The sequence below is a fragment of the Neofelis nebulosa genome, chromosome 4 (genome assembly GCF_028018385.1).
Source record: "Neofelis nebulosa isolate mNeoNeb1 chromosome 4, mNeoNeb1.pri, whole genome shotgun sequence".
NCBI classification, from domain to species: Eukaryota; Metazoa; Chordata; class Mammalia; order Carnivora; family Felidae; genus Neofelis; species Neofelis nebulosa.
This window is the reverse complement of record NC_080785.1, coordinates 164203587-164220498: the sequence shown is the minus strand read 5'-3', so window position 1 is coordinate 164220498 and position 16912 is coordinate 164203587. Positions and strand designations below refer to the sequence as shown.

General features: G+C 60.1%; 2 protein-coding genes across 2 annotated transcripts; both read left to right on the top strand.

Moving 5' to 3' along the window:
• Positions 1-42: 42 nt before the first annotated feature.
• On the top strand, positions 43-14616 carry TIMM44 (translocase of inner mitochondrial membrane 44). The gene is made up of 13 exons (XM_058728179.1): positions 43-160; positions 2348-2449; positions 4883-5053; positions 6011-6091; positions 6892-7041; positions 7817-7956; positions 8271-8356; positions 8998-9090; positions 9179-9303; positions 10622-10672; positions 12914-13003; positions 13606-13716; positions 14047-14616. The coding sequence occupies exons 1-13, from the start codon at positions 116-118 to the stop codon at positions 14164-14166; spliced, it is 1365 nt and encodes a 454-aa protein (XP_058584162.1). The 5' UTR covers positions 43-115; the 3' UTR covers positions 14167-14616.
• A 540-nt stretch (positions 14617-15156) lies between these two features.
• Positions 15157-16777, top strand: CTXN1 (cortexin 1). Its single transcript, XM_058728180.1, has 2 exons — positions 15157-15349; positions 15723-16777. Exon 2 carries the CDS (start codon positions 15743-15745, stop codon positions 15989-15991), a length of 249 nt encoding a protein of 82 aa, XP_058584163.1. The 5' UTR covers positions 15157-15349; positions 15723-15742; the 3' UTR covers positions 15992-16777.
• The last annotated feature ends 135 nt before the right edge of the window (positions 16778-16912 follow it).

Below are 16912 nucleotides of genomic sequence, written 5' to 3'. Positions count from 1 at the left end.
CCCCGAAACCCCGCCCCCAAGGCCGGCTTTTTCCCAGACCCACGCCGCGCTACATAGACGCGGCGGATGACGCCATCAGGCCGCGTCACCAGAAGGTCACACGGGATCCAGCAACATGGCGGCGGCGGCGCTGCGGGGAGGTTGGTGCCGCTGCCCGCAGGTAAGGAGACGTACGGGGTCAGGGTGGGGAGTAGGGGGCGGGCCTAGGGAGCTTCCAGCCCGCGACCTCCAGGGCCTTTTTCTCCTCAGGCCTTAGGCCCCCTCGGCCCTTTCTTGGGCTCGGCAGAAGGCTTGGGTTGGGTCGTTGGGTCGGTCGAGGCCGGGGCCGGGGTCCCCGAGCGAAGCTTGTGGTGAGGAGCTAAGCGTGCCGGGTCCGAGGCGGCCATGCGCTGAGCCCGGCGGACGGCGAATCGCCCCTCACTTCCTGATCAGACTCCACGTGCACCGGGGAGTGCACGGTGGCCCGGGCGCCCGGTGGAGAAACAGCCGGGAGAAGGCAAAATACCGTTGACAGTCACGGCTCGCGTTTATGTGCCAGGTCCTCTACCGAGAGCATTTCCTGCATCGCTCCCCTTCGTCCTCCGTGTGAAAGTGCGGGAGATGGTTCTCGTCCTGGCTTAGAGCTTGAACTCATAGGGGTGGTGGGAGTTAAGGCGTGTATGGTGCACTCAGAAAACAGTAGTATTTTGTGTACTACAAGCTTCGTGGATTACAAGTACTTCATGTACTGCTGCTGCTTGTTGCTGTTTCACAGGTTGGGAAACCGGGACTCAGAAAGGTTAAGCAACCTGCCCACAGCCTCAGCTCGTGGTAAGCTGACCTGGTCCAAAGCCCAGGTCAAACTGACTGCAGTGCTAGGCTCTGGATGAAGGAAAGTATCTCATAGGGATCCTAGTGTAGGGAGGAAGAAGCTGTCTTTGACTCCAGGCTGATTTTTTTTTTTTCTTGGCTACTTGAGTTTTAAGTCAGGGTTTGAGATTGAATTTACACATGTTCGGATTTGGGCACAAAACCGGTTGGGAACCAGCCTCGGGTTGGGGCTTCATATGGGATTTCTTTTCCAAGTTAGACAGCCGTTCACTGCTATCTTAGACTGTTGCTGAAGTCAGTGGTTCCAGGATCAATGGGTGTAGGCATATAGAGAAGAACAAATGATTTCAGCTCTCAGGGGTTACTCTTTTTTTTAATATATATATATTTAAGTTTATTAAGTAGTCTCTACCCCAATCGTGGGCGTCTCAAACTCACAACCCTGAGATCAGGAGTCAAATGCTGTTCCCACTGAGCCAGCCAGGTACCCCAGGAATTACTCTTGAGTAGCTGTAGGAGATGCTGGCCTTTGCATGAGTTTGGGCTGTTGCTTAGAGTTCCTGGAGATAGGAGGCATGGAACGGGAGAGGAAAGGCCCAGGGAATATGGAAATGGAAGAGTGGTTCTATGGTCGTTGACATCAATGTGCCTGGCTCGGTGCTGGGTGCTACGGTGCAATGTTGAGCAGGACGTGCACTGGCCCTTCTCTTATGGAGCTTAAGTCCTTCATTTGGTAGGAGAAGAAATGCCTTTCACATGATGTTAGTAGTGTCTTGGCCCAGGTGTGCCCTCTTGCAGCCCAACCCTGGACCAGGACATGCTAGGTTTCTTCCAGGGTTGTGCCTAGAACAAGTTATCTGTGTTTTACCTCTGAGAGCCCAGGTCTCTGGTCTTCCAAGGCTGGCAGCATTGGGCTAGGCTTGTGAGAGAAGACTGCTCACGGCCAGCATTGAGGCGCTTGGGGGCCCATTTCAGGCTAATGAGACGAAATCAGACTGGCACGTTTAGCCTTCTTCCACCATAGGTTGGTATCTCCTGAGACTCATCTGGTTTCCCCCAGGTTCAGAGGCAGGAAAGTAGGGATGGACCCTGGAGGTGCAGATCCAGTGTCTTCCTTTCCACAAGATTCCATTGGCTTCTTAGAATTTAGCAAGATGGCGGAGTGTCTAGCATGCAGCAGGCCTGCAGTGAAAATCGGCAAATGATGGGGCGCCTGGGTGGCTCAGTCGGTTAAGCATCTGGCTTCGGCCCAGGTCATGATCTCACGGTTTGTGGGTTCGAGCCCCGCATCGGGCTCTGTGCTGACAGCTCAGAGCCTGGAGCCTGCTTCGGATTCTGTGTCTCCCTCTCTCTCTGCTCCTCCCCTGCTAGCGCTCTGTCTCTCCCTCCCTCCCCCCCCTCCTCACCTCTCTCTCTCAAAAATAAACATTTTAAAAAATCAGCAAATGAGACTTGGGCGACCCCTACTTTTTAGTGGGTCTTACTCACTTCCTAGTTACCTTATCTGAATGGCTCTTTTCTTTTCTTCCCTAACTAGAGATGCGTCAGCAATGGAGTCCAGTTCCTGTCCAGCCACAACCTAATGCTACTGCACAATGGTGCCTATCAGATACGCCGGCCCGGCCGAGAGCTGCCTCTGGTGAGTGACGGGATGCCAGCAGACAGAGAGGAGTCTGAAAGATCAGACCTGGTTAGCAGGAGACAGAGCTGCAGGACGTTGCCCACACTGGCAAGGGCAGCTGATCGGCGTTCCCCATCCAAGACCTGCGGGGTCACAGAACCCAGCGTGCTGGTCCTCTCGGGCTCTCGGGCAGCACCTGGCATTACCAGGGGTGGAGCTCCTGCCTGACAAAGTAGATGATGTGTCAGCTCTCAGGGCTGGAAAGGCATCCCTGTACTCAGCTGAAATCCACCTCCCTGTGGCTCTTCCCTTTTCTGGGGGGTGACAGCCCTCCAGGCATTTGAGCGGAGCCACCTCAGCTTGGGGGCTCAGTTTCCTGTCTCTGTTGTTCCTCACAGACAGCATTTTCTAGAGCTTTTCTCCTCCGCGTCATTCCTTTTCAACTGTGCTTCTTTCTGGCGGTGTGTTACCACCACAGGGAGGAAAGCCCCAAACCAGTATACTTCCCCAAGTGTACACACTGGGGCAGCCCACACCCTTCCCTTCCCGCTGAGTCTCTCACAGGCCTGGTCTCCCCGGTCCTGTCCTTGAGCTTTTGTGGGCGTGGCACATGCCCTGTGGCCTTTCCTCTTAGCCACCCACCTCCGTGTGTGCGGCCGGCCCTGCCGTGGAGCGGCAGGTGGGGCAGCTGCCAGGTGGCGCAGTCCCAGACAGTCTTAGAACCTAGACCTCCCCCAGAGAAAGGCTGGCGGGGCACACCATTCGCGTGGTTCTTCAAGCATTCTCTTTTCGGAGCCCACTCTCAACGTGGTGGGGAAGCAGCAATCCTAACCTGGCTCAGTGTGACCCTGAACTGAAGCCTGTGTCTCGGGCAGTGTACGACTCTGGCTCTTGTGTCTGCAGAAGGACCGTGGCCTTTCTTCTGGCCTCCCTAGGCCCCGGCTTTCTGGGTGTGTTGGGTTTTCCTACGAGGGGCACCCCTGAGCTTAGGCTCTGGGTGACAGTGATCCTGTGGGTTGACGACGGAGGTTTGTGCTAAGCCCTGGGGTGACATGTGAGTTCCAATGTGGGACTTGAGAGTGACCCCAAAGTTATCCCGGCCCCAGAAGCCCAGGGAGTAGGGCCCTATCTCAGCTTCTTCCAGATAAGGGGCTATAGAGTCCTTTCCACTCCATTCCTGGGACAGGGGCCCCTTTGGGTGTTGCCCTTCGCCTTGGGTGAGCATGTTTGAATGTCCATGAGGATTCCAAACCGCCCGTTCCTCACCCAGGGTTCCCTCTGTTGGAGAAGGAGCCTGGCACTTTGTTTTGTTTTTAATAGACTTTATCCTTCTGAGCACTTTTACATGTACAGAAAAATTGAGCAGGAAGTACTGAGAGTTTCCATCAACCTCCTGGCAGCCCCTCCTCCCACCTGGGCCTGCATCTTCCCCATGGTGCGGCCTCTTGCTTTAGTATAAGCACCTTTGTTACAACTGATGAGCCAGCATTGATACATCGTTATTAACTGAGGCCCATAGTTTGCCTTAGGGTTCATGCTGGGTGCTCATTCCGTGGGTTTGGACAGAGTAGTCTTACTGCCCAGAAACTTCTCTTTGCTCCGCCCATTCATCTTCCCCACCAGCCTACCCAGCCCCTGACAACCACTGATCCTTTTACTATCCATGGTTTCACCTTTTCCAGAATGTCCTAGAGTGGGGATCATGCCGCCTGGAGTCTCTTCAGACCAGCTTCTCTCACTCAGTAATATGAATTTAAGGTTCCTCTGTGTCTTTTTTTTTTTTTTTTTTTTTAAGTTTATTTATTTTTAGAGAGCACAATAAGGGTAGGAACAGAGAGAGAAGGAGAGAGAGAATCCCAAGTAGGCTCCTCACTGTCATGGTGACCAATATTGGGCTTGAACTCACAAACCATGAGACCCTGACCTGAACCGAAATCCTGAGTCAGACACTCAACTGACTGAGCCACCCAAGTGCCCCCTCCTGTGTCTTTTTTAAATTGAGATGTCATTGACAAATTGTGTAAGGCCGCAACATCTTTTTTTTTTTTTTTTTTTTTTCTTTTTAATGTTTATTTTTGACAGAGAGAGAGAGAGTGTGTGTGAGCTGGGGAGGGGGAGGGGCAGAGAGAGAGGGAGAAACAGAGTCCGAAGCAGGCTCCAAGCTGTCAGCACAGAACCTGATGCGGGTCTCGAACTCACAAACTCTGACATCATGACCTGAACCAAACTCAGATGCTTAACCGACTGAGCCACCCAGGCGCCCCTCGCAACATCTTTTCATAGCTTGCTAACTGGTTTCTTTTTATTACTGGATAATAAACTGGACATCCCACAGTTTATCACCTGATGCTTTCTTAACTTGACTTTCATGGTTCATAATGGAGGTAGCTGTTCACTGTGAAACCCGTATCAGCACAGAGGAGAAAGTAAAAATCCTTTGTTTCTTTTCAGTCCAAATCCTATTCTTCTGGAAACAGGAAAGGCTTTCTCTCTGGCTTGCTAGATAATATCAAGCAAGAATTAGCCAAAAACAAAGAAATGAAAGAAAGTATAAAAAAGTTCCGAGATGAGGCCCGCAAGCTAGAAGAGTCTGACGCGCTCCAGGAGGCCAGAAGGAAATACGTGAGTCCCTTTGCTTCCCGCACAGAGACGACACAGTGGGGGAAGTGACGTCACTCACTGACCACAGGGGCGAGCGGACAGGAGTGAGTCGCCAGCCCGCCGTTTCTGCGGCGAGACGGAGTGGTGTTCTCTGCACACCAGCTTCTTGTGGAAGCTCGTGAGAGATGCGGGGTCGCGGAGCCCTCCCCGACCTGCTGGATCGGAGTGCGTCTGCACGGGCTCCCCGGGTCACCCCTTGAGCTGTAGGTTTAAGATGCGCTGCTCCTGAGAGCTGGTTGTGGCCCCTTGAGTGAAGCAGGCAGAAAGCGGGTCACGGTGCTGGTGTGATTATTAATTACCGCCTGGTCTCTTACCGAAGCAGCTGCCAGGCGCCCGCCGCAGGGAGTGGGCTCGGCAGCTGCTGCATCAGGGCTCTGCGAGGTGGGGACAGCCGCCCCGTCTTGCCAACGGGTGCCTGCTCCAGGTCCCTTGGGTTTTTGTTCTCTTGGCCACATCCCAGGCTGTGGGCGAGGCCTGTTCGCTCAGAGGGCCTGTGGGGGATTCGACCTGAAGGATGATGACCCTTTCTTTCCAGTAAGGAAGAGGAGTAGGCTAAGGGGTGGTTTGGGGGCAGAGCAAGCCGAGTCGGGTGGGATTGTGGCTGTGGGAGATCCAGCAGCGGCTGGCAGCTGCAGGGGTGCAGATTGAGGAAGGATAATGTGGATGAACCGGGGCGGAGGGCAAGATCACCCCTGCACCTGGCCAGAGACTAGAGCCAGGGCTGGGCCTCAGGGGTCTCTATCCGTCAGCCCTCAACTGCTCCCGAAAGCAAGGCTGTCGGGCAGTGAGGGGCCCTGGGGTGGGGAGGGGGCTGGGGTGGTCGGGCAGGGCGGTGGGGGGGCAGGGCGCCGCTCAGAAAATGCTTCCTATAAGACAACTGCTGTGTTGTAACCAAGAGAAACAACCTCCTTACCGTAGAAAAGCATTGAATCCGAAACCGTGCGGACGAGCGAGGTGATAAAGAAGAAGCTGGGGGAGATCACAGGCACAGTGAAGGAGGTAATGGTCTCCGGGCCCCCACGCTCTGTTGCCCGCGGCTGCCAGGCCATCTGTTCGTCGCCTCTGGGAGGAGAGCCGTGCTGGAAGCTGCGGGCAGAGCTGGTGCCTGGGCAGGACGTGACTTGGCACAGCGGATGAATAGGCGTGGGTGGCGAGCCAGGGAAGAGCCAGCCTGGCCAGGTGGCTTCCGGAGTTAGGATGCACAGCCCCCCCCCCCCCCGCCCCCCTCCCCCCTCCCCCGCCCCTCGCCCAGGAAGGAGGGCGAAGTCAGGCTAGCCCACGTGCCCTGCGGCTCAGGCTCACCGCTGGCAGTAGAAGCTTTCACGCTTTCGTGCCACCAGCAAAGAAAGAAGGGCCAATGACTTGTCTCCTCCTACCCAAAACAGGGAAGCACTGCTTGGCCCCAGGTGAGGGGAGATGAGGCAGCGTAGGGGGGCCCGAGGGCTTCCTTTTTGTTGCCTGTTTTGCTTTGTTCTGAGCAGGAGAGAGGGGCAGGGCTCTGCACTGTTCTGAGCCGCCTGCAAGGGTTCCAGGCCAGTCCAGCATTAGGCACAGGCTCCTCGAACCTTTTATCCCTAAGCAGCCACTCGAGCCCCTTCCAGGGAGAACCCAGTTGACCTGGTGTCCAGCCCAGAGCCCAGGGGTTCAGCCCTGCAGACCTTGTACACGGTGCACCCGAGTGTCCGGGCCCCATAGGTCAGACGAGTTCAGAGTGTCTGTTCCCAACGTTTGAAGGACTGGACTGGTCTTAGCTCGGGGCGGGGGGCTGTGCTGACACCCCCATCCCTGTGTCTCAGTAGAGTCTTGATGAAGTCGGTAAAAGCGACCTTGGCCGGAAGATCAAGGAGAGCGTGGAGGAAGCTGCCAAGACTGCCAAACAGTCGGCCGAGTCGGTGTCCAAAGGCGGGGAGAAGCTGGGCCGGACCGCCGCCTTCAGAGCCATCTCCCAGGTGGGTCGGGCTGGGGCTCACGGCCTGGCCTGCTCTGAGTCCGGGATCCTGAGTTCTCACTGCCGATCTCAGCCCTGGAGAGGGAGGGCCTGCTCGAGGCACCAGGATGGTGCTCCGCTCCCTGCCGGGTGGCCTTGGACAAGTCAAAGCCCCTAGGAAGCAGCAGGTTAATGCACGGAGAGCCTCTCAGCCACTAACACCCTTAGCTTGTGTCCGTAAGCCCGGGACCTGTTGTACTCAAGGCGACCTGAGGTCCTGATTCATTCTGAAACGCCTGTTGAATCTTCCCACATGCTGGGCTCTGTTGCTGCCCACAGGGGCCACTGGATAGAAAGTCCAAATTCCTGCTCTTGAGGTGTCTGGGGGACCCAGAGGGGGATGAGTGGTTCCTGAGCGACATGTGACAAGGGAACATACAGGGGAGGGGCCACGGGTGGAGTGGCAACCCCTCCAGTGGGGAGGCGTGCACAGCCAGCTCAACACGGCCAGGGTGACTGCAGCAAGGTTGGGGGAAATGAGGGGGGTGGCCAGAGAAAAGCGGGGTCCATCTGAAACAGCCCTGTGGTCCACGCAGGGAAGTCAGGCAGGGTGCTCAGAGCCACGTGACCTCGAGACCGGGGGAAGCTGAGGCCCTGGGGTACCAATTGGGCCCTGGATTGGGGTTCTCCGCGGACACTGTCCTGACTTGGGGCACAAACGCACAGGCCCCCGGCGGTGGTCCGCAGTGTCAGGAAGGTCCTGAGCGCCCACCCTGGGGCTGGCTGCTTTCCCCCAGGGGGTAGAGTCCGTGAAGAAGGAGATCGACGACAGCGTGCTGGGGCAGACCGGGCCCTATCGGAGGCCAGAGCGCCTCAGGAAGAGGAAGGAGTTTGCAGGAGAGAAGCTCAAGGAAGAGAAGGTGTTTGAGCCCAATGAGTAGGTAGCAGACTGGCCAGGGCCTGTGTCCCCCTTCCACACACACACACTGTTTGTGTTTGAGCGCCCCTGGAACGTTCCTGCCCAAGTCAGTTCGTTCTCGAGTGTCTGTTCTGCTCAAGAGTCCCTGCTCCCATGTGAACGTGGGGGAGATGGTGGGTGGTGGGAAGGGGAGAGAGAAGGCAGGAGGCTGAGAGAGGAGGGTGGGCTGCCCAGGGGGACGGGGGCGCTGCCCGCGGGGACAGGAGGGCTGGGTGCCTGGGCCGGCACACAGGGGCCCATCGCCACTGCTCACCGCTGCCCCATCTCCCCAGGGAGGCCCTGGGGGTCGTGCTGCACAAGGACTCCAAGTGGTACCAGCAGTGGAGAGACTTCAGGGACAACAACGTGGTATTTAATCGTGAGTGTTCACGTCTCGGACACTCGGCCGACAGCGTCGCCGTGGCAGCAGACGCTTACTGAGTGCTCCCCGCGCACTGGGCACAAGCCAGACCCCCCGCTTTACAGAGGAGGAGACCGGGGTCAGAGAGGACCAGCCACTCCCCAGGATCACCCAGCCAGTGAGCAGCAGAGCCCAGGCCGCCAGGCAGCCCTGCTCTCGAGGGCAGCCCGGTACATCTCCAGCTGGCGGGCAGGGGCCCTACCCCAGGGGCTGAGTCACCGTCCTCGTGGTCGCGGAGCTGCCGCTGGCAGGAGGGCGGCCAGGCCGACCTGCCTCTCCAGTGGCTGGGCTGTGGGTGCCACCGTGAGAGGCTCCCTCACGGGGCAGGACAGGAGGCGCCGGTGGGCCTCCCAGGTGCCAGCCAGAGCACCGCCACGCCACACACCCTGTCCCTTGTCCTGTGACGGTCACTAGAGGCCGGTTTCCTTGGTAGGGAGAGCCCTGCCCCTCAGCCCACCCCCGAGAAAGCTGGCTCCGCCCCGCACTGTCCAGGTCTGCACAGGGAGTGGGTCTTGCAGGGCTGCAAGGAGCCCCCGGAAGTCCTAGAGTAGGGGTGTCTTTCTGGAGGCGACCCCTGACCTCAGCCCACGTCCCAGCAGGGTTCTTCGAGATGAAGGTGAAGTATGACGAGAGCGACAACGTCCTCATCCGGGCGTCCCGCGCGCTGACAGACAAGGTCACAGACCTGCTGGGTGAGTGGGCCTGGACCGTCCTTCCCACCTGGGCTGGCCGCAGGGACGGTCCCGGGCCCTGGCCCACTCCTGCCGTGGCTGCCTCCAGGGGGCCTGTTCTCGAAGACGGAGATGTCAGAGGTGCTCACGGAGATCCTGCGAGTTGACCCTGCCTTCGACAAGGAGCGGTTCCTGCAGCAGTGTGAGAGCGACATCATCCCCAACGTCCTGGAGGTGGGTGCTGCACCCTGGGGCCCCCACCCAGCAGGTCTCCACTGTCCCGCCTGCCAGGTTACCCTGGGAACTGCCACCAGGGGCAGAGATCTCTGGCCGTCAGAGGCCTGGCACCCCCACACCCAGCCCTCGTTAGTCATGCACCTCTGAGAAGGCACCCAGGGTCACCTGTGGGCCCTGCTGGTCCCCGTGATGGTGGCCGATTTCTTCCCTGTGGGGTGTGTCTGCTCCCAGGGACGGAGTTCCCTTTCACGAGGTCCGGCAGCAACTTCCGTCTTCCTGACAGCCGGCCTGGAGCCTCCTGTCTGGTTTCCCTCATGATCTGCTTGAAGCAGTTCCCTCGAGCCTACAGTGAGCGGCTGCCCCAGGGCCGCGGCTCTGTCTCCCAGGGGCCAGGTCCCCTCTCTGTGGGAATCCTGAATCCCATTTTCTGGCTCCTCCTTCTGGTTCATAAATGAGGAGGGGGTGGCTCGCTCAGGGTCCTGCCCCTGCACATACTGCACAGGGCCCCTGCCCAAGGTTGACTGCCTCCAGCCAGCCACGTCTGTTTCTCCAGCCCCTGGGATGTGGCCGGAACCTGGGCCTCTGCCAGGCCTTTGGAAGGGCCTGATGAGATCACAGAAAGGCTCCGCACCCGCCACCACCCCCCCCCCCCGCCCCGAAGGTAGATTCCAGTCCCCACCCCCTGTATTCTCTATCCTACTGGTCTCCCTGTGGTTCCCTCCTCTCTAATTCCCCACGTTCCCTGCACCACTTTGGGCAGGGCCGGAAGGAGGTAGAGAGGGGGCGCTCCCTTAACACAGCAGCCCCGGCACAGGCGGATTCTTCTAGAGACGACGTCTCAGCTCCCGGCCTGCCCCTAGTTTTGTTTTTCCCTCTGGCCCTGGGCTCCTCTCTGACCTTCAGCAGGTCAGCCCTGCCTCCAGGTTCCTGCAGAGGCATCCCCTGTGGCACCTTGGGAGGCCACCCCAGGACCCCTCCTCTGCCCCTGTCCTGACCTCTGGGTGTGCAAAGCTCCGGCCCCGGTGGAGGTGGAATGCAGCTCCTGGCCTCCTTGGCTCAGCTTCCCAGCCACGCTGAGCCCAGCATGCTTCCATCTTCCTCCACCTCACCCGAGGCCCTTGGGGCCACCCTGGGCTGCCGGGGGTCACACATGCAGGCCCTTGGTCCCAAGGGCCTGGGGAGGGGCATCCGTTGCTGCGGCCTGACCCGAGGCCCCCTGCTCCCCAGCTGGAGCCTATAGGGTAGGGTCTCCAGCCTAGATAGCCCCCTATTAGTCTCGAACTTATTTTTTGTTTGTTTGTTTTTCCCTTTTTAGGCCATGATTTCTGGAGAGCTTGAGATTCTCAAAGACTGGTGCTATGAAGCTGTGAGTCCTTCTCTTTTTCTTTCTACTTTTTATATTTAGGCCTAAAAAGAATCAGTTTGGAGGTCTGTTTGGGCAGAGCCAGGAAGGGTATGACAGGGCCCGGTGTCCTGGTTGTGGAGGCACCCAGGGGTCCGGGGCCGGGCGGAAAGGGACCGTGAATAGCTTGGGGTGTGTGTGACCTTCCCTCAGCGCTCAGGGGTCTCACGTGGTGGCTCTGGGCGCTGGCCAGCAAGCAGCCTGCGGGCCCACACCACCTCCCGTCCCTGGGCCATGTCACAGGCGTCATGAGGGTACAGTGTGAACACAGACGCAGCGCTCCCGGATGCACAAAGCGCTGGCCAGACTCACTGTAGCTGTTCTCACTTTTAGTTCCCGAAACACAGATCAAAACAGACGGTGATAAGATTTCCCGCATGGGGAGGAGCCGTGTGTCCTGATGAGGCCTGACTGCTCCCCGGAGTCAGTGCTCAGGGTCCCGGGGCCCCATGGTGCCAGGCCGTGCACCCAGGTCAGCTGTCCCCAGGAGCACACCCTGTCCGCCCCGGTCCTGGCAGCCTCCCCGGCCCTGCAGGACTCTGTCGGCCACCTCGACTCACCCTGCTCACTCCCTGACCTGTGTCTTTATGGGGTTTTTTTCTAGCTTATTTGTATTGAGCAATCCAGAGCCTTTTTTGGCTGCTCTATTCTGCTTCCAGCTCACAAACAACTTGGAGAAAGCAGAGGAGAAGATGTCAGATTTTTTTTTTTTTTTTTTAATACTCCCCTGCATGGTGACTAATCCAGCAGGCATTTATGAGCGTGTGGTTTTTTTTTTTTGTTTTTTTTTTTTTAATGCTTTGGGACCATCAGGCTGTGGTTGATTACCTTTGCCAAAGAGCTGCTGGGGCCCCTGGAAATGCTCCTGAAATTGCAGGTGCTTTCACAGAGGTGTATGTGTGTGTGTATGTGTGTGTTGTGTGTGTGTGTGTGTGTATTTATTTATTTAAATGTGTTTCTCTTCGAGAGAGACAGAGCGTGAGTGGGGGAGGAGCAGAGAGAGAGAGGGAGACACAGAATCCGAAGCAGGCTCCAGGCTCAGAGCTGTCAGCACGGAGCCCGACGTGGGGCTCGAACCCATGAACTGTGAGATCGTGACCTGAGCCGAAGTTGAATGCTCAACCGACTGAGTCACCCAGGCGCCCCCAGAGGTGTTTCTTAGATGCCATTTTTTAATTTTTTTTTTTTTTTTTTCAACGTTTTTTATTTATTTTTGGGACAGAGAGAGAGACAGAGCATGAACGGGGGAGGGGCAGAGAGAGGGAGACACAGAATCGGAAACAGGCTCCAGGCTCCGAGCCATCAGCCCAGAGCCTGACGCGGGGCTTGAACTCACGGACCGCGAGATCGTGACCCGGCTGAAGTCGGACGCTTAACCGACTGCGCCACCCAGGCGCCCCTTAGATGCCATTTTTAAGAACCACACAGGAAATAGGGTTGGCACCATTTTTTTTCTTGGTAGATCAGTTATTTCCATAAAAAGTAAGTGTTGTTGGAATGTCTTCCGCCATAGCTGCTGAGTCCAGAGAAGCCTCCAGTGAAAAGGTACCAGGTGTCACGTGTGTCCTGGGCCTGGGAGTAGGCTCAAGGGGGCTGGAGGTGTCATTGGGGTGTCACCGCCCCGCGGGAAAAACGGGCTGCCTGTGGCCAGCAGCCTCCCATCGGGGCTGGTCAGTGAGGAGGAGGCCAACCGAGGGAGCTCATTTCAGAGCGGCTGTGGGTTAGGGCGAATCCTAGAAAACGCGTTTGATTCCAGGCCAAGATTCTGAGTGCGGTGAGTATGGGGAAGTCCAAGATCAGCCAGAGAGGCCTCAACTTCCCTCTGGGCGTGTATTTCAGATCCTGTTGCAGGAAAATTACCTACTTTACTGATTAATACCACTTTCATTTGGGCGTCTCGATGCAGCGCTGTCTTTATAACAAGGGGGGTGTGATTCGGGCCAGCAAATGGGTGGCACTGGCCTCCCTGTTTGGACCTGTGCTCCTGGCATCTGCTGCTCCTGGCAAAGCACACGCAGGCGATAGCAGCCGTTTCTGGAAGGTGCAGGTGCAGAAAGCACCGGATAGGGCTGTGAGCCTGTCTGCGGGGAGAGTTTCCCAGGACAGTGCAGCCCCTGGGGTTCGCCAGCAGGGGCACCGCAGCACCTTGGTGGGGCTTGCGCTCGCGGGTCCAGCCGCAGGGATGTGTCTGGCTTCTCTTCGCAGACCTACAGCCAGCTGGCGCACCCGATCCAGCAGGCCAAGGCGCTGGGCCTGCAGTTCCACTCCCGCATTCTGGACATCGACAACATCGACGTGAGCGGCTCTTCTTGGCGTCGGGGGGGGGGTACTAGTCAGAGGGGCGCCCGTCCCTGGGGGAGCTGCGGCACGGACAGACAGGGACTGGGGTGAAATGACCTCAGGGTCCCTTTCAGCAGAGGGTTCCCATAAGCCTGTGGTGGGAGAGTTCTTGGGCAGGCGGCGGACGCAGGGGCTGCTGTTGCCGCCCAGACCTCGGGGCCCCCAGAGGCAGTGCTGTCCCTCTGCCTTCACTGGGCGGGGCGAGAGCTTTGCCCCTGTGGAGAGCCGGACGAGTGCCAGTGCTGGTTACCCCTGCCCATGTGCAGGGGCCCCCCTGTGAGGCCTTACACGCCCACCCAGCCCCCTCTGGGGAACAAGAAGCCACCAGGGTCCGGGGAGGCTGCGTGGATTCTTAGTTCAGACTCTGGCTCACATTGGGAAGGGTCCCGTGGGAACCTCCCACAGGTCCTTCTGGGGCCTGGCCCAACGAGTAGGACAAGTGGGGTGGCTGGGACTGCCTCCTGGGAAGCAAGGGTCGGCACCAGCCGTGAGGCGACTGTCAGGGGAGGGGCAAGGCCACTCTCTGAGGCCAGCCCACCTTGTCTATCCCCCTGCAGCTGGCCATGGGCAAGATGATGGAGCAGGGGCCTGTGCTGATCATCACCTTCCAGGCCCAGCTGGTGATGGTGATCAAGAACCCCAAAGGCGAGGTGGTGGAGGGCGACCCGGTGAGTCCAGGAGGGATCGGGTCTCGCGGGTGGCTGGTACGAGACTGGCTGATGGCCGCCTCCAGCCACCTCGCGCCGACAGAGCCCGGAGGTTTTGTGACTGTGCAGCAACAGCAGGGCAGTGTCTTGAGAAGCCTGGGGCCCTGTGGGTGCTGGTGGGGGTTGGAGGGTGACTGACTCATCTGGCAGTGCAGAGGCCTGAGTTGTCGACTCTGGACCCAGGCCGACTCCCAGCTCTGCTCCCTGGTCCCTCCTGGCGTCCCCTTTGTGTTCTGCCCTGCCCCTCCCTGCAGTCCCTTGTCGCGGCCCTCACCGTCCCTGCTTCTGCAGGACAAGGTGCTGCGCATGCTGTACGTGTGGGCGCTCTGTCGAGACCAGGACGAGCTCAACCCCTACGCGGCCTGGCGGCTCCTGGATGTCTCAGCATCCAGCACGGAGCAGGTCCTCTGAGCGTGGTGGCCACGAGCAGAGGCTTCTGGGCTGGATCAGCACGCGGTGGTCACACAGGACTGGTGTCTGCCAGTCACAACTAGACCTCTGGGGAAGACGGGACTGTCGGATCTCTACCAGGGCCGCTACAAAACCAGCTGGATGGGGACGGTCGGGTGGATGAGGGGGGGGCGGCTCCCCATCCCAGGGGCTCCTGCACTGCTCCCGCGCCCCTCTGCCAGCAGCCGGGTCAATATGGTGCACTCGCCGGATGGTGCCGAGAGGCCGCCCCTCTGGCCCAGGGACCATCCAGGGGGCAGGACGGCAGGTCTAGGACCTGCTGCTCAGAGTAGCATACGAGCCGCTTCAGCCCGGCCATTTTGGCTCCGTTTTTTAACAGTGCCCTTATTATCCTGTATATATGCCTGAGATTTGGAAATAATAATAAAACGCCAAAGTGCAGGACAGCAACTCGGGTGGTCTGAGGTGTTTGTCACTGGGGTAGGGGGCAGCTGGGACCGAGGATGGGTGGTGGGAGCTGGCCGGGTGGTCACAGGAGGCGGTCAAGGTCACTGAAGGAACTGCAGCCCTAGACCTTGCCTGCTCAGGACCCTGCCCTCCCTGGGTCGGGGGTCCTCCACAAGAGCTAGGGAGCTTTTCCGAGGCCTGCCTGGCTGGGATCTCGGAAGGTTGGGGTCCCTACAACTGGAGGAGCTTGAGCGTCAGTATGAGTGATTCGGGAGGCATTGGGATTCCCCAAACAGGTCGTCTGCTTGAGGGGTCTATCGCATAGACAGGTGCCGGAGTCGGGCTGGGGCTGCCTGGGGTGTTTGTCGGGGTGGGGTGGGCGAGGTCCTGGGTGCCGATGCGCCCCGCGCCCAGGATCTCCCAGGCGCCTGCGGGCGGGAGCGCTCTTCTCCCGGAGGCCGGGGCGGGGTCGCGAGCCCGCGCGCCGCTGCCTGCGCAGCCTCCGCCCCCCGCGGCGGCCCCGCCCCCCGTCGCCATGGGAACAGCCGCGGCGGCCCGGCTAGCGCGCGGCTCGCCTGCCTCGGTCTCGGGCGCTCCAGGGGCGGGTGGGGTGGGCTGAGCCGGGGCCGCCGCCGCCGCTGCCTCCGCGGGAGAGAGGCCGAGAGCAGAGCCGGCGCGGGTCCCGGAAGAGAGCGCAGCCGCCGGACGCTCGGTTCCCGTCCCGGTAGAGGCCAGGGTGAGGGGCGCGGCGAGGCGGGGGTGGTGGGGGAGGGGTCCCCGGGACGCCGGGAACAAAGGGAGCGGGGCGGGGGACAGGGTTTCGCCGCGCCGCCCGGGCTGTGCGTTCGCACCTGTTGTACGCGGGCCGGCAGGGCCCGGGCTCCCTCTCCCCACTGTCAGCACCCCCACCTGCGCGCATGGCCGGAGTTGGGTCCCTGAGTGCCTGTGGTGGCGTGCCTGCGCCCCGGGCTTGGGCGTAGCCGGGGGGACGGAGGCCCGGGCGGGGGCTGGATCCCGGCAAGGTCAGGGGGCCGCGGCAGGAGGGGGCGGCGCAGGGAAGGGAAGGCGCAGCCTCATCCCCGCGCCCCGGGCGGGCCCCTCCTCCGCAGGGCGCGCGGCGATGTGAGCCATGAGCGCGACGTGGACGCTGTCCCCCGAGCCGCTGCCGCCGTCGACGGGGCCCCCGGTGGGCGCGGGCCTGGACGCGGAGCAGCGCACAGTGTTCGCCTTCGTACTCTGCCTGCTCGTGGTGCTGGTGCTGCTGATGGTGCGCTGCGTGCGCATCCTGCTCGACCCCTACAGCCGCATGCCCGCCTCGTCCTGGACCGACCACAAGGAGGCGCTCGAGCGCGGGCAGTTCGACTACGCGCTGGTCTGAGCCGAGCGGGGTTTCTCGCCGAGGGCCGACCCGACTGGGGCGCCGCCTGGCCGGGATGGCGCTCAGGATCCCACCCCAGATCCTAGCCCGAGGGGGCAGGGCGTTAGAAGTCCGGCTCCTCCCCCTCAGACCCCTCCCATCTTTCCTCCCGGCCTGGCCGGAGCCCCACTTCGTGCCTTTATCCCGCCCCGTCCTCGCTCCGTGACTCACCGGCCCGGCTGGTCCCCTACTGGCTCCCCGACGGGAAAGAGGACCCCTCCCCCACCCCAAGGCGTATTGGTGGCTCTGCTACTGTCCTGCCGCCGCCGAGCATGACTGTCGTGTCCATTCCTGGATGCGGGGGACCCCCGTGTCCCCCTCCCTCCCCTGTGGTCTGGCCATCCTCACTCCCCCAACCCCGACCCGTCGCCTCGCCCCCCACCCTTAAGTGTTGAGCTGCTCCTGCGGGACAGGCTCTTCTGGGCCCACGGGGTGGACGCTGCATAGCAATATGCCCTGCGTGGCCTGCCCCCGGAGACCGAGACTGGAGAGCAGCAATGGCTGTTGTGTCCAGGATGCGTGACGCCTGCGGTGGGAGGAGAGTGCGGGCAGGTTCTCTTCCGCTCCAGCCCCGGCCCCAGTACAGGTCAGCGCCCTTCCCCCAAGTCACCACCTCCGTCCTGCACTGGCGCTCCTGCCATTTCCCCCTGATCCCTGCTCCCATCCCCGCCTGGCCTCACCCACGCCTTCTCCCTCCTCCCAGCCCCCCAGCCATTGGTGAAAATAAAAGCTATTATTGAGCGCTTACTACATGCCAAGCAGCGTGTGAGTTAGAGCGTCCTGTGCATGGCCTGTTCCTTCTTCAGGACCCTGAGGCCTGTTAGCATCCCTAGTCTTACAGGCAAGGGGACGAAGGTCCAGGCAGCCTGAGTGACTAGCCTG